General features: G+C 29.4%; 1 protein-coding gene and 2 pseudogenes across 1 annotated transcript; all 3 read right to left on the bottom strand.

The window, feature by feature from the left end:
- Positions 1 to 4,038: 4,038 nt before the first annotated feature.
- On the bottom strand, positions 4,039 to 5,583 carry LOC122724912 (LRR receptor-like serine/threonine-protein kinase EFR). The gene has a single exon (XM_043961123.1). The coding sequence runs from the start codon at positions 5,473 to 5,475 to the stop codon at positions 4,039 to 4,041; it is 1,437 nt and encodes a 478-aa protein (XP_043817058.1). The 5' UTR covers positions 5,476 to 5,583.
- A 6,299-nt stretch (positions 5,584 to 11,882) lies between these two features.
- On the bottom strand, positions 11,883 to 14,868 carry LOC110608101 (annotated as a pseudogene).
- A 3,239-nt stretch (positions 14,869 to 18,107) lies between these two features.
- LOC122724893 lies at positions 18,108 to 22,138 on the bottom strand (annotated as a pseudogene).
- Positions 22,139 to 23,403: the final 1,265 nt, after the last annotated feature.

The following is a 23,403-nucleotide window of genomic DNA, read 5'->3' as shown; positions in this document are numbered from 1 at the left end:
ATGGCTTGTGAATCAGCAAAAGAAGCTTGGGATAAGCTGAAGGAAGAGTTCCAAGGAAGTGACAAAACTAGAAGCATGCAGATTCTAAATTTGAGAAGAGAGTTTGAAGTCCTTAAAATGAAGGATTCTGAATCTGTCAAGGAGTATTCTGATAGATTACTCTCTGTTGTCAACAAAATTAGACTTTTAGGAGAGGAGCTTAGTGATAAAAGAGTTGTGGAGAAAGTTCTTGTAAGCCTACCCGAGAGATTTGAGCCAAACATCTCTTCTTTGGAAGATTCTAAAAACTTGAGCACCATTTCTCTTTCAGAGTTGGTTAATGCTCTACAAGCTCTTGAGCAAAGGAGGACATTCAGAATGGAGGAGTCCTCAGAGGAAGCTTTTCTTGTGAAGCAAAAGGGCAAGCTAGTTGAAGAAGTAAAGAAAGCTGCAAGTAATTCTTTTAACAAGGGCAAGCAACATGCAAATAGAAGGAAGGGAGGTAGAAGAGCAAATTTCCCACCTTGTCCTACTTGCAACAAAACCAACCATCTTGAGAAAGATTGCTGGCAAAAGAGTGGAGTTAAGCCACCACAATGTGGTTATTGCAAGAAGTTGGGTCATGTTGATAAAAATTGCAGACTCAAGCAATATAGGCAAAACCAGAATCATAACCAGCAACCTGCACAACAACTTAATTACCATGATGATCAAGCTCAATGTGATGATCATATTTTTGCTGTTACACACTCCTCAAATACTGGTTGCAGACACACTTGGCTTGTGGATAGTGGTTGCACTTGTCACATGGCAAGAGATGAAAGCTTGTTTTCTTCTATTGATAAATCAGTGAGGGTCAAAGTAAAGCTTGAAAATGGAGAAATTGTGGAGTCTCAAGGCAAGGGTTCAGTATATATTCAGACTAAGCAAGGTATCAAACTAGTTCCTGATGTTCTTTTCATTCCTAGTTTAGATCAAAACTTGCTTAGTGTTGCTCAAATGATGAAGAAGGGTTATTCCTTGTCATTCAAAGACAATGTGTGCTCCATTTTTTACTCTCATGGTGCTGAAATTGTTAAAGTTAATATGGTCGGTAATAGCTTTCCTTTAAATTGGAATTCAGTTCAACAACACACCTCATATATTGCTAGAAATGCTGAATCTGATTTGTGGCATAAAAGATTTGGCCACTACAACTTGAATTCTCTCAAATACATGCAAAATAAAGAAATGGTTAGAGATATGCCTGAAATTTTTTTTGATGGTAGTGTATGTGGAAATTGCCAACTTGGCAAGTCTCATAGACAATCTTTTCCCTATAATGCAACATGGAGAGCCAAGGAAAAGCTGGAATTGGTTCATACTGATGTTTGTGGGCCAATGAGGACAGCTTCCATGAGTAACAACTTGTATTTCATCCTCTTTATTGATGATTTGACAAGGATGACTTGGGTTTATTTTCTCACCAACAAATCTCAAGTTTTTTCAGTATTTAAAAAATTTAAAGCTCTTGTTGAAAGGCAAAGTAGCTGCAAATTAAAAACTTTGAGATCAGATAACGGTACTGAGTATACTTCTGGTGAGTTTAACAAATTCTGTGAAGATTTGGGAATCAAGCATCAATTTTCAGTTAGTTATTCTCCTGAACAAAATGGTGTCTCAGAGAGGAAGAATAGAACAGTAATGGAGATGGCTAGATGCATGATGATTGAGAAGAAATTACCAAAGAATTTCTGGGCAGAAGCTGTACATACAGCTGTATATCTTCTCAACAGGCTTCCTACAAGGTCAGTGCAAGGAATGACACCTGTGGAGGCTTGGTTTGGTTCAAAACCATCAGCAAAACACGTGAAAGTGTTTGGTTCCGCTTGTTACATCCATGTTCCTGCAGTAAAGAGAGGCAAGCTTGATGATAAGGCAGAAATTGGTATCTTTTTGGGTTATGCAGCTCAATCGAAGGGTTATAGAGTGTACAAAGTTGAAGCCAAGAAGGTGGTTGTGTGTAGGGATGTGAAGATTGATGAAGATGCTTATTGGAATTGGAAAACAAATCAAGTTGAGTATTGTTGTTCAGATCAGCAGCAAACTAGAACCGTTCCTGCAGTTCCAGAATCAGATTCTAATTTCGATACAGATTCTGATTTTGATTCACCTCCACTAAGAACCAAATCTCTTGCTGAGATTTATGAGAGTTGTAACCTGGCTATTTCAGAACCTTCAAACTATGTTGAAGCCTCAACCAATGATGCATGGATAGCTGCAATGCAGGAGGAGATTGGGATGATTAACAAGAATGAAACTTGGATTCTTACCCCTAGACCTCAGAATAGGAGGGTCATTGGAGTTAAATGGGTATACAGAGTTAAATTAAATCCTGATGGAAGTGTGTTCAAGTACAAAGCAAGGCTAGTTGTTAAGGGATATGCTCAAGTCCCTGGTATTGACTATGGAGACACATTTGCTCCTGTTGCAAGGCATGATACTGTGAGATTGCTGATTACACTTGCTGCTCAAAACAAATGGAAGATTTTTCACTTGGATATCAAGTCTGCATTCCTCAATGGCAACTTGGAGGAAGAAATCTTTGTTGAACAGCCTGAAGGATCTGAAATTGCTGGTTGTAAAGATCATGTCTACAAGCTTAATAAAGCCTTGTATGGGTTAAAACAAGCTCCAAGAGCTTGGTACAGCAGAATGGATTCTCATTTACTTGATCAAGGCTTTCAAAGAAGTCCTAATGAGCCCACTTTATATGTGAAGCACACCAAAGGCAAGAGTTTGCTTATTGTTTCTTTGTATGTTGATGATTTATTGGTAACAGGAGACAACTTAGAGGAAATTCAAAGATTCAAAGAAAGGGTTATGCATGAATTTGAAATGTCAGATCTTGGTTTGATGAAGTATTTTTTTGGCATTGAAGTCGACCAATCTGAAAGTGGAATATTCATCTCTCAGCACAAATATGCCCTTGATATGTTGAAGAAATTCAGTATGGAGAATTGCAAATCAGTTGCAACTCCATTGGTGCTGAATGAGAAGCTTCATAAAGATGATGGGGAACCAAAAGTAGAAGGTTCTACTTTCAGAAGTCTAATTGGCAGCTTGTTGTATTTGACTGCTACAAGGCCTGATTTGATGTTTTCAGCTAGTCTTTTATCTAGATTCATGCAATCTCCAAGTCAGAAGCATTTTGGTGTTGCTAAAAGGGTCCTCAGGTATTTGAAAGGTACTGCAAACTATGGTATTTATTATACCAATGTTGAGGATGCTACTTTGATTGGCTATTCAGATAGTGATTGGGCTGGTTGCTTGGATGATTATAAAAGCACCTCTGGTTATGTTTTTTCCTTTGGGTCTGGAGCCTTCACTTGGAATTCAAGGAAACAAGACATTGTTGCTCAATCCACAGCAGAAGCAGAGTATGTTGCAGCTGCATCTACTGCCAATCAAGCCATTTGGTTAAGAAAAATTTTATTTGATTTGCAACAACCTGAAGAGGAACCTACAACTATTTTTGTGGACAACAAATCAGCTATTTCCATAGCTGAAAATCCAGTTCAGCATGGCAGGACCAAGCACATTAATGTGAAGTTTCATGCTTTGAGAGAAGCTGAGAAGAATGGAGAAATCAAGCTGGTCCATTGCACTTCAAATTTGCAGCAGGCTGATATTTTTACAAAAGCATTACCAAGAGCAAAACTTGAGTTCATGAAATCCTTGTTTGGTGTTTCCAAAAACAATCTCAAGGAGGAGTGTTAGTCTAGTTGAGATTGTAGTTGGAAACTAGTTAGAAATATTTTGTATTTTTGTTAAGTTTTATCCTTTGGTTATTGCACTCTGGTTCTGTTAAACCTGCTGTATCAGAAACTCTGTTTCTGAAATCAGAATCCCAGATTTGATGGGATTATGTTTTTTTTTTAATATTAGAAAGGTTAGATGCTAAGATGGACACTTTTGACTTGTAAAAACTTTCTATACAAGCTTCCTTTTGTAACTTCTCAAGTAAGAAAATACTAGATCAATAGAGAAGTCTTCTTCCTCAATTTTCTTCATTTTTTTTTATCTTCTTCCCTTGCTCTCCATTGCTGCAATTGTTAACAGGAATCTATTTCCTTCTAACTGAAGCCAATAAAGCTTCGGAATGTTACCCAACAACGCTGGAATTTCACCAGAAAGTAGATTTTGATTTAAGGTTAGCCTTTCCAGCTTTTGTAGCTTTCCGAAAGAAATGGGAATACTACCAGAAAAAAAGTTTGCATCCATATCTAACCGAAACAAATTTACAAGGTTCCCTACCTCTGCTGGAATTGTTCCTGATATCGAATTTCTTCCTAGGCCCAATTGAACAAGGGTAGATAGATTGCCAATGGATCTAGGTAATTCACCAGCGAAATTGTTTCCATCAAAATACAGTTGTTGCAAGTTGCTGCAGTTGGCCAGAGATGGTACAAAACTCAAATCTTGTCTTGTCTTACTGCCAAAGGAATTGAACTCAACATGAAGTTGTTGAAGACCTTTGAGATTTCCCATATTAGTTGGAAGTTGCCCCTCGAAACTGTTGTTGGAGATGTCAATAAGCTGAAGCCGAGAACAGTTGGCCAATGATACTGGAATGGTTCCAAAAAATCCATTTCGAGCTAATAACAGTTTTTCCAGATTAGGAAGAGTTAGGCCTATGTTTGCTGGGAGACTCCCACTTAATTGATTATATGTAGTCTCAATGATGGTGATAGATGAGATATTGTAAAGGGCAGGGGGTATTGTACCACTCAGACTATTAACTCCGATCGCAAGGAGAGTTAAGCTAGTCAAGTCCCCCAATTCTGTTGGAATCTTTCCCTGCAAAAGATTTTCTGTTAAGTAAATTTCTTGAAGAGATGAAAGATTTCCAAGGGAATGTGGGATCTCTCCCGTGAGACTATTTTTACGCAAGTCAAGAATCACAAGCATCTTCAGAGAGCCAAGCTCAGCAGGTACCTTTCCCACCAAGTTGTTATTAATCAAATTTAGAAGCCTGAGCTCTGAGCAACTGCTGATGTTACCTGGAATTTCACCACTCAACTGGTTAGTGCTCAGGTTGAAATGTCTCAATCGGAAGAGGTAACCAACTTCTTGAGGAATTTCTGCATGAAATATGTTGTCACCAAGGCTGAGGAACCTCAAGAATGTGAGATTCCCTACATGTGGAGATATAGTCCCTGATAAGCTCAACCCCTGCAGATTTAGAGACGTAACTCTCTGATGTTTGGGGCCACAAATAACTCCTTGCCATTTGCAGAAGTGCACAGAATCGTTCCATGAGCTGAAGATGCCATTTGGTTCATTGCTTATCTTGGCTTTGAATTGCAGAAGAGCAAGCTTATCAGTCTCATTTCCCAACTTAGAGAGACAATGAGCAGGTTGGAAACAGAGTATGGTTGCAAAAATCAATAAAAACAAATGAAACTGAAGGATTGAAGGCAAAAATGGTGCAAAGCTAGTGCCTGCAAGTTCCATTTTTCTTGGTGAGGATGAAAATGGATTAGGAAATTAATATAGAGATTGTTATAAGAAGCCAATTCGTGGCGCTGGCTGCAAGCACATTTATTAACGACAAGGACTTGTAACCAGCTTTGCAGACATTTTTAAGAATTAAAAAGAAAAAAAAATGTATATATATAAAGTTTTCTTTTTATTTTAATTCTTAAATGTCTGAAAAGCTGGTTAGCTGACTTTAAAATAAATTACGAAAAAATTGACAAAATAACATGTTTAACTTACGTACTTATATATTTATGTCAATATATATATTTAATATATTTTATTTTTATTTTAAAATATATTTTTATTTAATAATATTACTTATTTTAATTTAAAGTTATATTTTTATATTTAATAATATAATTAATGTCTATAATAAATGTAATTTATTATTTTTATTATTATATATTGTATATAATTTTTAAATTTTTTTATTATTATTAGTATGTGATTTTTTTTAATTTTTTTTATAATTTTTTAATATAATATATTGATTTATAATTAAAAAAATTTAATATTTAAAATTAATTATATTTTTTAAATAATTAATAAAAAATTAATACATATTTATTTTCTTAATTATAAAATATAAAAAATGATATATTTAAATTTATAATATATCTTTTTAATTATATTTCTATTATTAGTAAATAATATATATATATATATATATATATATATATATATATATATAATTAAATTTTAAAATAAGTTGATAAGAAATGATAAGTGATATAATTAATTTTAAATATTTAGATATGTATAAGTATATTTATAATTTTTATATATTTTTATTTTTTATTTATATAAAATAATAATAAATGTATATATAATTAATGTATATCTAATAAATATAATTTAGTATGTTTTTAATCACTATTTTGATTTTTCATTTTTTATTACTTTCTAATATAATAAATATAATTTATTATTTTTTAATCACTATTAATGAATAAATTTTCATTTTTTACTATTTTTTAATATAATAAATATAATTTTTATTATATTTATTATTATTGTGACTTTTTAATATTGTATTACTTTTAATATATTATATTATTAATATTACAATAAAAATTTTATTGTATTTTTATTATTAAAAAATTTTATTATATTTTTTTATTTTAATAATAAATAAAATGTTAAAAATGTATTTATAAAAATTGAATAAGAACCGTATAAAAAATATTTGGACAAATTTAAAAACTTACTTTTACTATATAACAATAATTTTATAATAAGAGACCATATAAAAATTTTTATTATCTCACACTATTATTATTTATTTATTTTATAATTTTATAAAATTATAACTAATATAATTATAAATATTTTATGAATAATTATATAAAATAAATATGTAAAATCGATTAAAATTATTATAAAAAATACTAATTGTAATAAAAATATAAAATAATTAAAAATTAATAAAATTAATTATATAATATTATTAAACTAAATTTTATTAATTTAAATAATTATAAGTATTCACATGCTTCGCCAAAAAAATAATTATAAAAAATTAATAAATATAAATAATTAATGTACAGTAAAGAATAAAATTATGATTTTAATACTCTAAATTAATTATTATAAATATTGAATAATTAAATTATTAAACTCAAATTACTATAATTTATTATATTAATGACAGTAATAACGATGGTCTCTTCATCTTCGACAACCAACTGACTGTTTTTTCTAGATTGAAATCGAATGATGAGTCATCTAGATATTTTGGAGGAATTATTTTATTATTTTTTAATAATAAAATATATTTATAATGTAATTATTGTGAAATTATTCATATTATTATAAAATAGTATTCATCTAATATAATTGATATATTAGATTTTAATATTAAAAATAGTAACATATTTAAAAGATATTGCAATAAAGTTTTTCTCTTTCACCAATACCATCACTGCCATCTTATTATCGCTGGAACTTAATAAATTTTATTTTCTTAAAGATATAATTTTTTAATAAAAATTTTTATTATATATTAAAAAAATATAATAATAAGTAATAAAATTTTAATTTTCTTTATTCCAACTGAGATTGATGGTACATAAATTTGTGCTTGATTACTATTTTAAATTTAAAATTTTAGAAAAGATATTTTATTTTTTTAATAAGCGTAGTGAATTTATAAAAAAATATTATTTTATAAAATAATATCACATAATAATAATTAAAAAATTTAAATATATGTAGATAATCGACTAATTATAATATATTTCTTGAGATTTAAAAAAACACAAATAATGAAAAATAATTTAATTTTTAAAATCTTATTTAATTAATAAAATAGTGCAATTAAAATTCACTATAATAATTTAATCTTTTAAATTTTACTTTTATAATAATTTGATCCCTTTAATTTAAATAATTTATAGTAATTTAATTTTTATAGCTTTAATATTTATAATAATTTCTCCATAATTGAATTGACACCTCGGTTACCAACAATAAAATTAATTAAAAAATTATTTTATTATTCAAATAAAAATTTTATGAATTAAACTATTTATTATTAAAAAAATAAAGGTTAAATTATAAATTTTATTAAATTTAGAGAAAAATATAAAGACTCAACTAGATCCACCTTGCTCTTCAACACACTTTATGGGTTTACTAACATCACTTGGACCACACAATATTTGTGTGCCTCAATAATACAAGATACAATTTAGGTGTATAAAGGTCTATGCATCAATTATTTTTATTTTTATATAATTGAAAAATTATAAATGAAATAGCCGGACAAATTGATGAAAATTTTAAAATGATTAATTTAAATTATTTAATAATTTCGTGTTAGTTATTATATAAATTTTAATTTGCTCTATTTTGTTCATATGGGACGTAAATTTGCGACGTTTTTATTGCAGCTAAATATTAAATCGTATATAATGGTTAAGTTAATTCTCGTCGCAACTAAATATTAAATCGAATATAATTATTAAGTTATGATCGAATTAGATATTATAATTCGTTAGTATTTTGAGCGATTCTATCTCATCTCATACAAATAGTTTTTTCGTCGCAGTCTTATTAGTTTTGCAAAATTTTTTTAATTTAGAATAATTTTAATATCAATTACACAGTTGGACTTAAATTGATTTAAATAACTTTTAAATTCACTTTCTGCTTAATTTAAAATTTTTTAATTTAGAATAGTTTTAATATCAATTAAACAATTGGACTTAAATTGATATCTAAATAACTTTTAAATCCACTTTCTACTTAATTCAAAACTCAAATTGATTCAAATAACTTTTAAATTCACTTTCTACTTAATTCAAAATAGTTAATTTAAATTTTATATTAATTATTAGATATAATTTTAATTATTTTTACAATTTTAATTTATTGTATTTCGCAAACGTGGAACGCTACAATAAATACAAAATTGAAAAAAAAAACACACACAATATTGGAGCGCCTTTTCAAGAGATTGAAAAGTTTAAGTTTGAACCTTCCCATTGTTTTATAAAATAATAATAAAAAGACATTTCCACCTAGTTCTTGTAATCTGATTTACCGCTTGGCATCTGATAAATTTGATTCAAAATTATAATTTTAATATTTATAAAATCAAATCCAACTAATTTTAAATAAAAATTAATTTAAATTAAATTGATTTAATTCAATTCGATTAGATTTAATTCAATTTAATCGATTAAATTTTAAATATTTTAAAATTTAATTAAAATATTTTAATTTTAGTTATAATTTAATTTTTTATATTATTAAAAATAATTTATTATTATGAATTGATTTATCTATTTGATTTCACTAAAATCAAATTGAAATAATTAAAATTTTTAAAATAAAAATTAAATCAAACAAAAAATTTATAATCGAATTAAATTTTTAAATTAATTAGCTTTGCTCAACTTTTTTGATTTGATCTCATTCAATAAGCTCCATGGATGTACCTAATATTTAAGTATGCAGTTTAATACAATATTGACTTAAAATCTAATCTTATTGCATGTTTATTATCTTTTGAGATTTTTTTAACAAGCTATAAAATTAATTTAAATTAAATTATCATCTAATTTATGATCCCTTTGTTTAAAAATTTAATTCGTTAATTGTATTTTATATATATCTTTTGAGATTTTTTAAATTAATTCTAGTTAAAATTAATTTAAATAATAAAATTATCATTTACTTTAAAAATCAACTACAAATATAAATAATTTAATACTATATTAAAAAAAATACTTAGATTTAAAATTAATGATTTGGAATTTTAGATATTTATCTTACCATTACAAGGACAGTTAAAGCTAATTGGCTAACAAAAATAAATCGACTCTTGACTTTGACTTTTTAATGTCAATAATGGGAGAGATTATTACAAGGACTAGTTCAAGATTCTACTAACCCCAGACAGACGCCACGCTACCCTATTTCACATTCATAAGACGACTTTTCCCAATCAAAATAATATTAATGCATTAAGTTCGTGATTGAAAATGTAGCATCCCCTCAAAAAATATTAAATTAAAAATATAATTAAAATTATTAAATCAATTTTAATCGATCGCTTACAATTAATATAAAACATCTCATCTTAAAATATTTTGTGAGATTAATGAATTCGATTCTAAATCGAACCAACCGAATACTCACTCGTAATTATATTTGACACAATAAGTGTCACACACATTTTCTAATCTGTAAAGACGAATATGACTCGAAAAACTGATAGAATTTCTCCTGATATATATAAAAATATGTATAATTTGCTATAATTTAAAATATTAAATATAGAAAAGATGACTGATACTGATTTAGTCAATTCATAATATATTTACACTAAACAAAATACATTTATCCCTTAAATATATAATTTATATATTATCATCGAAAATTATAAAAAAGTTACAAAGAATTTAGGATTGGTCCGACCAGCACTAGACTCTGAGTGGACAAAGTGAAAGAAATGACAAAACTAGAATATGAAGACCGCTAGAAATGGATCACCAAAAATTATATTAAAATAATATTAAAAGTATAAGAGGTGAGTACAATTTACTCAGTAAGCGGATAATTAAATAACAGATGAGAAAAGATAAAATTTAGGTACTTAATAGTACTAAATACTTAACTAAAATAAGTCAGCTGAATAAATATAGTTTAATTCAATTAATATAAAATAAGTTGAATATAAATTGTTAAGGTTTCGCTCTGGATAATAATTCTAAAAATCATAAATATAAAAAATAAAATCTGCATATACTCATAACATGCTTTCTGTGGATAATATTGACATTTCAGATGTAATAAAATAAAATAATGATAGTCTGAGAGCAATACTGACATCTTAGACTTTATGATGATAATATAAATATATACTAAACTGAAAATAAATCACTTGTCATCAAAGTGTTATCCGCTCGGTACATATACGGAGTGTAATCGACTTTTATTCGGCTGTACTTTAAATTTAATTTTTATTCATTCAAGAAATATAAATTTATTTTATCATTTCTCATTTCAAATAAATAAAATAGCATATACATATATAAATATATTTAAAATATATTTAAGAAAACCATCAATATTATATATTTATCCACTCACCAATACTTGAAACAAACTAATCTTAGGTATCGCAGGAGCACTCCTATTATCTATCCTGAAAGCTGAGTCCTCCCTAGAATTAAGAAAAAAATTAATATATCAAGTGATAAATAAATATTTTTTGATGAAAATATAAAACATAAAATGTGAAATTTTAAATATATTTTTATATATATTTTTAAGAAAAATTTGCCATAACTAAATTTTTTAAAATTATACAAAATCAATAAAAATATACAATAAACTATAAATATTATTTAGATCAACATATGAAAATTATCAATAAAAAAAATAGAATCTCATTAATTGGATTTTAGTAGAGAAAATAAATTATATCGTAATAATTTGAGTAAAAGAATAAAATTTATTTATTTAATTATTGAAGTTTTTGAAAAAAATTATTGAATTTCTGATCAGAAAATCTATGGATTAATTGGATTGAGGGGGGAGATTTGGATTAAAAGAGTGAATTTTTGTTTTTTTAAATAACAGAGGATTGCTCTGTTTCTTCGTGGGGAAAGAGATGACCTGCTCTGGTTTGGGGACCTTCCCGAAAACCGGAGCTTTTAAGGCTTCCTTTTTCTTTTTATTTATTTATTTATTATTTTTTTTTAATTTTATTTTAAGAATAATAATTTTATATATATATATATATGTAAGTTATGGGTTTTTTTTTTTTTTAAATTTTATGGGCCGGACATGATAACAAGACTACGATAAGAATTATTTTTCGTGAACAGGAAAAAACTGCAATGTTCTGTGTCTCTAGAACTCATTCTGGAAGCCATATCAAATCCATATGAAGCTAGTTTCTGGTCCCTGTGAAGGAAACCCTGATGGAATTTAGTTTGCTTGTTACATCCCTCATATTCATTCGATCTTGTGGAACTTCTGCAGAGCATGCCAGTCCAATTTGAAGCACTGATACAACACATTCTTCTATACTATCCTCAATACATTCACAATCATCCATATTTTCTGCTGCTGCCGTTGTAGCTGCCTCCACTTCTCCTGGAGTGAATAATGTGGGATCCACAACCTGCCTGACTTGTCCTGGGAGCTTTGCCTTAACAAAGTTGTGGAGATCTAAACCATCTGTGAAAATTTCATGCGTTGGTCTCTTTCCTGTGAACATCTCTAGCAAGAGTATTCCGTAGCTATACACGTCTCCATAAGTTGTCACGTTGCTGCCTACTCCATATTCTGTAATTCATACAACTCCAGTTATATTAAAATATGATCAAGATCGTAGAGTTACTATATGTGTCTATTAAAGAAGAAAGAAGTGTGCAAAATATTACCTGGAGCCATGTAGCCAATTGTTCCCTTTATACCAGTTGAGAAGATTTGGCTTTGAGAAGAGTTGCTGGTGCTTTCAGAAATGAGCCTTGCTAATCCAAAGTCACCAACATGAGCAGTCATGTCATTGTCAAGAAGAATATTGCTAGGCTTCAGGTCACAGTGAACGATTGGCGTTTCACAAAGGTCATGAAGATAATGTAATTACACTCCGAAATGAAGCTCTTGGAAGCGCCATGTTGCTGAAGGTTGAGTACCTTTACAGCCACCAAACCTTCTCCTTGCTGATATACTGAGCCAAAACTTCCTTGTCCAATCAAGTTTTCTGAAGAGAATCCATCAGTTGCTTTCAAGAGCTCCCCATATGAAATTTGAGGAAGCTTATCCACCATAAAAGGCGAGGAAATGGGATTCCTTTTTGACTTTCGTCGGTAGAAAAGATAAAAGGACGTAGCTATCACGACAAGGATAAATGAACTGATAGTTGTAGTGAGGACTATGACAATGGAAGGCCTTCTGCGTTTTTGTTCTTTGCCAGGACAAGCTGACAGCTGCAATTCTGGGATACCTCCACAAAGATTTTTATTTCCAACAAGGGAAAATGCACTTGCATTGCTGAAAACTCCAGTTTTTGGTACCTCACCCTCAAAATTATTGAAAGAAAGGTTCAAATATTGCAAGAACAAAAGCTTCTCTAGCTCATTTGGAATATTTCCTGACAAGTTGTTTCTTGACAGATCTATTCGTTGGAGACCTCAGGGAATGGATCCTTGCAGGAAGTTACCCTGCATGTTAAGGATTTCTAGCCTAGATAAGTCACCTATTGTTCGGGGAATTTCCCCAGAGAGTTTGTTCTCTGAGACATCTAATGCATTAATACTTCTCAAGCTGCCAACTTCTAAGGGCAAGGGACCTGTCAATGAGTTCTGTGAGAAGTTAAGAGTTTCCGATAGGAAGAAAGGCCAAGGATTTCTCTGGGTATGAAGCCTGTGAGGTTATTTCTTGAGACATCTAGGAAACGAAGATTTCTGCAGCTTCCAAGACTTGGGGTTATATTTCCTTGGAATTTGTTTCCTTCTAATTCAAGCCAATATAGCTTGGGAATGTTACCAAGGGAAGCTGGTATTTCTCCGGAAAGTAGATTTTGATTTAAAGTTAGCCTTTCCAGCTTTTGTAACTTTCCAAAAGAAATGGGGATACTACCAGAAAAAAGGTTTCTATCCATATTTAATCGATACAAATTGACAAGATTGCCTACCTCTTCTGGGATTGTTCCTGATATTGGATTCCGTCCGAAGCCTAACTGCACAAGATTAGACAGATTGCCAATGGAGCTAGGCAATGCACCACCAAAATTGTTTCCATCAAAATATAGTTGTTGCAGATTGCTGCAGTTGGCAAGAGATGGTACAAAACTCAAATCTTGACTTGTGTTACTGCCAAAGAAATTGAACTCCAAATGAAGCGATTCAAGTCCCTTGAGATATCCCAGATCGGTTGGGAATTGCCCTGTGAAACTGTTGTTCGAGATGTCAATAAGCCGAAGCAGAGAAGCATTGGCCAATGATTCTGGAATACTTCCAAAATATTCATTTTGAGCAAAGAACAGTTCTTGCAAGTTCGGCAGAGTTAGGCCTAAGTTTGCTGGGAGACTTCCAGTGAATTGATTACTTGTAGTCTCAAAGGTAGTGATAGAGGGGATATTGTAAAGAGCAGGAGGTATTGTACCACTCAGATTATTTGCTCCGACAGTAAAGACTGTTAAGTTCCTTAACTGTCCCAATCCTGTCGGAATCTTTCCCTGCAAATGATTTTCTGATAAGAAAAAGTCTTGGAGAGATGAAAGATTGCCAAGGGAATGTGGGATCTCTCCTGTGAGTTTATTTCCGCCCAGATAAAGAACTACAAGCTTCTTTAAAGAGCCTAGCTGAGATGGTAAATTCCCTGCTAAGTTGTTCTTAATCAAACTCATAATCCTGAGCTCTGAGCAGTTGCTGATGTCCCCTGGAATTTCACCACTCAATGAGTTGTTCCGCATTTCGATAATTCTCAAGCGGAATAGCTGACCAATTTCTTTAGGAATTTCTCCATGGAAATTGTTGCTTGCAAGACCCAAGTACCTCAAGAAAGTAAGATTCCCTGCATGAGGTGATACGGTCCCTGACAAGCTCAAGTCGTTGAGATCTAGAGACCTAACTCTCTGATGTTTGCGGCCACAAGCAACTCCTTGCCATTTGCAGAAGTGAACAGAATCATTCCATAACCTGAAGAAGTCATTTGGATCATTGGTTATCTGGGCTCTGAATTCCAGGAGAGCAAGCTTATCAGTCTCGTTTCCCAATTGAGTGAGACAATCAGCTTGTTGTGGGCATAATATGGTTAAAAAAAATAAGAAAAAGACATGAAGAAGAAGGATAGAAGAAGGCCAAAATGGAGCTAAGCTTCCTGTAAGTTCCATTTCCAGTGAGGATGAAGATATAATAAATATAATTTTTTATTTTTTTAATCCTATTAATGTATAACCTTTTAATTTCTTATTATTTTTTAATATAATAAATATAATTTTTATTATATTTATTATTACTATTATATGGCATGTCTTACTACTTTTTAATATATTATATTATTAATATTATAATAAAAATTTATTATATTTTTATTATTAAAAAATTTTATTATATTTTTTATTTTAATAATAAATAAAATATTAAAAATATATTTATAAAAATATAGTAAGCATCATACAAAAAGATATTTTGACAATTAAAAAAAATCACTTTTATTATATAGCAATAATTTTATAATAAAAAATCATATAAAAAGTTTTTATTATCTCACAATATTATTATTTATTTATCTGATAATTTTATAAAATTATAACTGATATAATTTAATTATAAATACTTGAATAATTATATAGAATAAATATATATAATTGATTAAAATTATTATAAAAAATATTAACAGTAATAAAAATATAAAATGATTAAAAAATTAATAAAATTAAATATATAAAATATTATCAAATTAAAATTTTATTAATTCAAATAATTATAAAAAGTTAATAAATATAAATAATTAAAATATAATAAAAAATAAAATTGTGATTTTAATATTTTAAATCAATTGTTATAGATATTAAATAACTAAATTATTAAACTTAAATTACTACAATTTATTATATTAATAATTGTAATAATTTTATTCACTCTCATAAAAGTGTAGTCTTCATTATCCATTTTATATAAAACGTATTAGCACAATCTCTATTCCATATATTTCTTCACACGCCTCTTTTTTTTCCGTTTTCAAATAGCTCCTATTTCAAATGATTCTTATTTAAAAATTTTTTTATTATTATTTTCTTAACATCTTGCATGAAATGCATGCTTACACTAGTTTAGGCAGTCAACTCAATCTTTCTGTCTAAATTGAAGTTGCTCATGCATGCTTACACTAGTTTTAATAACCAACTCAATTTTTCTGTCTAAATTAAAGTTGAACGATAAATCATTTAGATACTTTAAAGAGATCATCTTATTCTTTCTTAATTCTAAAATATATTTATACGGCTGTAAAACCATTTGTACTATTATAAAATAGTGCTTGTCTAACATAATTGATATATTAAATTTTACCATTTAAAAAATTGACATACTTAAAGAAAATTATAATAAAAAAATAATTCTTTTTCTCTACCACCACCACTATCGTCACTGCTATTCTGCACCACGGTTGAACTTAATAAATTTTATTTTTTTAAAATATAATTTTTTAAATAAAATTTATTATTATATATTAATCCTATATAATAATAAGTATTAAAACTTTTAATTTTTTATTGCAATTAAGTTTAATAGTCATGGATTTATAATTTATTACTATTTTAAATTTAAAATTTTAGAGAAAATATTTTATTTCTCTTAAACAAAATAAATTTATACGAAAGAATAATATCGTATAATAATAATATAAAAAAATTTTAATATTTACATGACGTGTAGATAAACGATTACTTATAATATATATTATGCGGATAAACGATTAGTTGTAATATATACTAAAATTAATTGATACAGTTTGAAGGTTTAAAGGAGATCATATTGATGACAATGAGTTCTATCTCATTGTCCTTGTAAATTTCTCTCTATATTTTTCTAAAAAATTCCCCAAATCTAAAACAAGTTGCTAGATTAACACATTAACAATAAAAATAAACTAGTAACTAGAGAAGAAAAAGGAAATGGGAAGAAGAAATTTTTCAAGACAGAAAAACAAATGATAATAATTTGAAATAGGCACTCATTTAATTAAGTTCTATTTATATGAAAAATTTTAAAATTTTTTATTATTTTATAATTTAATTTAAAATTTTAAAAAATTAATAATATTGTTCAAAATTATAAATTTTATTATAATTATATTTAAATTTAAAATTTAAATTGAGAAGAGTGTATTTTGCTGAAATAAAAAAAATAATATGAATTATTTTATTATATTTATATGCCACGTACATAAATAATACTGATATAAAAAATTCAAAAAATTTTAGCTATTTTGTAATTTAATCCAAAATTTTAAAAATTAATATAATTCAACTCAAAATTTTTAAATTTATTTTGTTTCACTGCTAAATCTCTAGGATCCTATTATTATATTTCATTTTTATCTCTTTAGTGTAAGAAACTATAATAAAACTTCTTTTTATGTTTTAATTCTAATTCTCTTAATTCTTTTGAGTTTTAATCATATATACTATTATTACAATATCTTTGCTTGTACTCTCAAGTGCTGATTTATACTATTATTAAGCTGAATGGAAATATTAATAGCACAATTTAAATAGTAATGTTATAATTTCTATTTTTTATTATATTGATATAATTTTTATAAAAAAAATATAGTAAAATTTATTATAATAGATGCCTAACAAAATATTTAGAAAATAAAAAAATTAATAAATATGAGACCTATTATAATTTTTATTGAAATTAGTGATAAATAAAAAAATTATAATTATAATTTTCTACATTAGACCAAACAGAAATAAAAATAAATAAGTTTAGAGAATTACATTAATTTTTAAAATTTTGGATTAAATTATAAAATAATAAAAAATTTTAAATTTTTTTTATCAATAATATTTATTCATATGATATATGAATATAATATAATAAAACAATCCATATTATCTTTCCATGTAAGTAAAATACACTTTTTCATTCAAATTTTAAATTTGGATATAATTATAATAAATTTAATCATTTTGAATAATTTTATTAATTTTTTAAATTTTAAATTAAATTATAAAATAATGAAAAACTTTTATATTTTTTATATTTTTTTTAATTAATAATTATATTTTATTTATCATACTAATAATTTTCAATCACATCAAAAAATCATCACTATTTATTAATAGCATGATATTATAAGTATTATTTTAATATAAATTAAATTATAAATCTTAAAATAAAGATAAACGAAATCAAAAAAATATTTATTTTATTTTATTTTTATGTTCTTTCCGTGATCATATCTCAAGAAAATCAACTTTAAGATAGTAATGAAGTAATACTGTATGAAAATCAACTCAAGGAAGCTCTGTTGATAGGTTTTGTCGTGTATGTGTTTTTCTCAGCGCTGTTTTTGCGTCTCCACTTCTTTTCTCAGGTTGACTGACCATTGTCTTAGCCAAAATGCAAACGGAATCAAATTAATTATGTGAAAACATATAAACTACCTCAATTATTATAGAATGCACGTATTAATAATTAATAATTTAAACAAGATTTAGTAGTTTTATATATTATCTTTGACACATAAACTACCTCAATTCTGCACAGCTCTGACTCTGAAAAGGACAATCGTGGTTTATGTAATTGGTCTTGTTAAAAGTTGGTTGGTGGATTGACCATGGTCTTAAGCCAAAAGCAAATGGGAAAACATATAAAGAACTATGCACGTTTGAAAACTTCAATATCTTTCCTTTTAATACAATTGGTATTGCATGCTTTTCTTTTCTTTTCTTTTTGTTTTTTAAAAAAATCAATAGGTTTTACAGAAGTCTAGAGTGACATCCTGTAATGAATTTCTCAAAATAAATAGACCAAGTAATTAATTTTATTAAATTAAGGGGACTAAACAGTAAGTTTCCCATGATCATAATATTTATTGATTTACACATTCTAAGTTTAGATATAACTGAAAGAAAAATATGGTAAAGAATTTGTAGACAGTTCAGTAGCTAGAACTTGAAGTTTATTCCTCTGCTTGAATGCAAGGGGAAACATGCCAAGAGAGTACTTGTCTTTGAAACTGCTTGAATGCAAATTGCTTATTCCTCTGCAATTCAATCCAAATCATAGTAGACTTAATTAGGCTATAAGCAAATATGACGATAATATGAGATTTATCAATCAGAAAGTGTTTTAAAAAATGAAGCTCATACCTATTTGTGATTTACAATTCGTGGATCTTCATGAGTCCTTGCACGAAGGATAGCATCCATGATGATGTTTAATTTTCTGGTGACATCTCTCATATTCATTCGATCTCCTGGGAGTTCTGCTGAGCATGCAAGTCCTATTTTGAGAACTGATACAACACATTCTTTCACATTGCTTACATGTAATTTCAAATTTTCAATTTTGATATTATTTTCTTGGATTTCAATTTGACCATCATCACTGCTCTCATTGCCTTCAACAATTTCTTCTGCTCTGAATTCTCCTGTTGCAATTAGCTTGGGATCCAGAGCCTGCATTACATGTCCTGGTAGCTTAGAACTCACAAAGCTGTGGAGATTCAAACCATCTGTGAACACTTCATCAGTAGGTCTCCGTCCTGTGAAAATCTCCAACAAAATTATTCCAAAGCTGTACACATCCCCATTTGTTGTTGCTTTGCAACCTATTCCATATTCTGAATGCAAACATATCCCACAATTTTTGTTACATAGATGACTACCATGTTTATTTGATAAATAAGAGTATTGAAGATTTTATTACCAGGAGGTATATAGCCTATTGTTCCCTTCATCCCGATGGAGTTTGTTTGGCCTTGAGAAGAGTTGCTTGTGTTTTTGGAAAGAAGCCTTGCTAATCCAAAATCACCAAGATGAGCAGTCATGTCATTGTCAAGCAGAATATTGCTTGGCTTCAAGTCACAGTGAATTATTGGTGTTTCACAGAGATCATGAAGGTAGTGCAGAGCTGATGACAGATCAACAGCAACACGAAGCCTTTGAAGAAGGTTTAAATTCCTTGATTGACTAGTACCATCTTCTTCTGGATGCAACCACGTTTCCAAACTTCCATTCTCCATGAAATCAAGCACGAGAGCTTTGAAGTCATTGCCTTTAAAATCAATGCTAGAGCAGCATGTCAAGATCTTCACCAGGTTTCGATGTCTGATGCTTCGCAATGCTCTGCACTCAGCAATGAAACTCTTGGAAGCTCCATGTTGTTGAAGGTTGAGTACCTTCACAGCAACTATCCTTTCTCCTTCTAGATCAAGACTTCCTCTATATACAGAGCCAAAACTACCTTCTCCAATTAAGTTGTCTGAAGAGAATCCCTGAGTTGCTTGGAGAAGCTCATTGTATGAAATTTGAAAGAGCTTATCCAACGTAAAAGGATTGGATGATGGATTCTTTTTTGATTTTCTCCAGTACAAAAGCCTCAAGGATGTTATTGCTGACAAAAGCAAAATTAAACTCATGGTTGCTGCTAGAATAATGGCAACAAGAGGCTTTTTATGTTTCTTTTGCTTGATGGGGCATGCTGGTAGCTGCAGTTCTGGAATACCTCCACAAAGATTTTTGTTTCCATCAAGGGACACTGCACTTCTACTGCTGAAAACTCCTTTGGTTGGTACCTCACCCTCAAGATTATTGAAAGAGAGATTCAGAAACTGTAAAAAGGGGAGCTTTTCTATCTCCTTTGGAATCTTTCCAGATAAATTGTTTCTTGCCAGGTCTAGGTATCGGAGACCCCGTAAGGAAGCAAGGGAAGAAGGAATGGGTCCTTGGAGAAAATTACCCGGCATGTAAAGATCAGTTAGGCTCAAACATTCACCGATTGATCCAGGAATTTCCCCAGACAGTTTGCTCTCTGTGATATCTAATGTACCAATATTTTTCAGGTGGCCAATTTCTCGGGGTAACGGACCTGTAAATGAGTTATATGACAAGTTAAGAACTAGTGAAAGAAAGGGCAGAGCAAAAATTTGTGGAGGTATGCTACCAGTCAGGTTATTGTTCCCCACATCCAGAATATGCAGATTTTGACAGTTTGTGATACTTGTCATATTCCCTTCTAATTTGTTTCTTCCTAACCAAAGATCAGATAGTTGGGTAATGTTACCTAAGGATTGAGGGATTTGTCCTGACAACATGTTTGTATGCAAAAGCAATGCTTGCAGCTTTTGAAGCTTTCCAAAAGAATTGGGAATGCTGCCATAAAAAAGGTTTTGCTCCAAGCCTAATCGATACAAATTGACTAGGTTTCCAATGTCTGCTGGAATTCTACCTGATATTTGGTTTATTCCTAAGCCTAAATCTCCAAGTGTAGACATGTTTACTATAGTTGCAGGGAATACACCGCCGAAATTATTGTCAGCAAGATATAGTTTTCGGAGATTGCTGCAATTTGACAAAGATGTTATGAAAGCCAAGTCCTGACTTGAATTATTGCCCAGAAAATTTTTCTCCATGTTCAGCCGTTGAAGACCAGTCAAATCTCCCAGATTTTTGGGGATTGGTCCTGTCAATCTGTTGCTACCGATATCGAGTATTTGAAGCTGAGAAGCATTCGTTAATGAAGCTGGAATACTTCCATGGAATTTGTTACCGCCGAAATGAAAAAATTGCAGGTTAGGAAGAGTTAGTCCTATTTTTTCTGGAAGCCTCCCATTAAGTTGATTATCTGGGACAGATAGAGCAGTGATGGATGAGATATTGTAGAGGGTAGTAGGAATTGGACCAACCAGATTATTGATTCCCATCCCAAGCATTGTCAAGCTTGTAATTCGTCCCAATTCATTTGGAATATTTCCTTCCAAATGATTGTATTGTAGAAATAAACGTTGGAGGGACGAAAGGTTTCCAAAAGAATGTGGGATCTTTCCTGTAAGTTTGTTTGTACCGAGGAAAAGTCCCATGAGCTTCTTTAAAGAGCTTAGCTCAGCTGGAATTTTCCCCACTAAGCCATTAACAGCCAAAGTCATAATCCTGAGCTCTGAACAAAAGCTGATATTGACTGGAATTTCTCCTCTCAATATGTTGGTCTTGAGGCTGAAAATTCTTAGACGAAACAGACGGCCAACTTCTTGGGGAATTTCTCCATAAAATCTATTGTCACTAAGGTTGAGGAACCTTAAAAATGTGAGGTTCCCAATATATGGAGATATTGTACCTGACAAGCTCAGCTCGTGCAGGTCTAGAGACGTAACTCTATGGTGCTTTCGGCCGCAAGTAACCCCTTGCCATTTGCAGAAATTGACAGAATTGTTCCATGATCTCAAGGTTCCATATGGATCGCTGGCTATCTTGGCTTTGAACTCCAAAAGTGCAAGACGATCAGTTTCATTCCCCATCTTAAAACTGAGACAAATCTCAGGTTGCAAGCTGAGCATGGTGATAGAAACTAAGAAAATGAGATGAACATGAAGAATTGAAGACCAAGAAGCTCCTAAGTTGGCTAGATGTGCCATCTTAATCACTTGCGAGTAATTATGGTGTGTTTGTATGGAAGTGAAGAAATTATGGTAGATTTCTGTCGCTGGAAGCTGCTATATATATAGCCTTAGTTGAAGTAAAGTTTCATGCAATAATGTTGAAATAAAAAAATATATGTATAATATTACATGCATAGTATTTCTTCCACTTTTGATATACTTCTAAGTGAAATTTTTATTTTGAATAAAAAAAGGTAGAACAGAGTGTGTAAAGATGACAAATGTTAATTAAATTATGTGGGAATATTTTAAAAAATGTTGAAAAGGAGAAAGGTGGTTTCCAGGTAATTGACGTCGTCAAAAAGTTAGGTCGTTGATTGACCAAGGTCTTCTTTGCAAGTTATAAAAACAAATATCTCTCAATTATTGAAGTATGCACATATGGAAATTTCGATTGCATTGACGTTTCATGAAAATTTCCATTCTTTTTTATAATAATTTAAAAAATAATAAATTTATATATTAGTGTTAATAAAGTTATAAAAATCTAAAAAATATTCTTTTTTTTTTTTAAAAAGTGTCTCAAATTTCAGAAAATAAAAATAATATTTTCTCTATAGAAATATCAGCTTATTTAATTAACCTATAAAATAAATTATTTATAGAAGTCTTAAAACATCTTTTCTCTCTCATACAGTCTCCTGTGAGATTATTTCCTTTTATCCTTTAAAAATTAATTCTACGCTATGATAGTTTATTTCATTTATTATTATATTTTGTTAAGGGACATAAAAATCATGGACCGTCTGATGAGAGGGATCCAACAACGCACAATGAATCACAGTCGCAAATGTATTGAATTTATGTCCACATTAAAATTAATAAAAATAATTAATTAGTATATTTTTTTTAAAAAAAAATTTAAAAAATTTAATATATTTTTTAAAATTAAAAAATCAAAGATTAAGTAAATTACCCTTAATCTTAGAAGTCTTTATGAAGATTATGTTTTTTGTATATCTGAACTGAAGTTTACAACTCTTTAAATACAAGTAATCCTTTAACTAACTAACATAAGATCAGGAACTAGAATCGGAAATATGAAATACAAATTACAAATGTGGTTACAGCTGTACATTATCCTTATCCTTAATACGCCCCCGCAAGATGGAAGTTCCATCAGAAACTCCAATCTTGGATCGAAAATATTGAAACTGAGTTCGTCCAAGCGCTTTTGTAAGCACATCAGCAGGTTGGTCTTTGGTACTAATATGGCGAACTCGAAGCTGCCCAGCTTGTATCCGCTCACGCACAAAATGATAATCT

Source organism: Manihot esculenta, chromosome 10 (assembly GCF_001659605.2).
Source record: "Manihot esculenta cultivar AM560-2 chromosome 10, M.esculenta_v8, whole genome shotgun sequence".
Classification (NCBI taxonomy): domain Eukaryota; kingdom Viridiplantae; phylum Streptophyta; class Magnoliopsida; order Malpighiales; family Euphorbiaceae; genus Manihot; species Manihot esculenta.
Note: the sequence above shows the minus strand (reverse complement) of the source record. Positions and strands in the feature narration are given on the sequence as shown.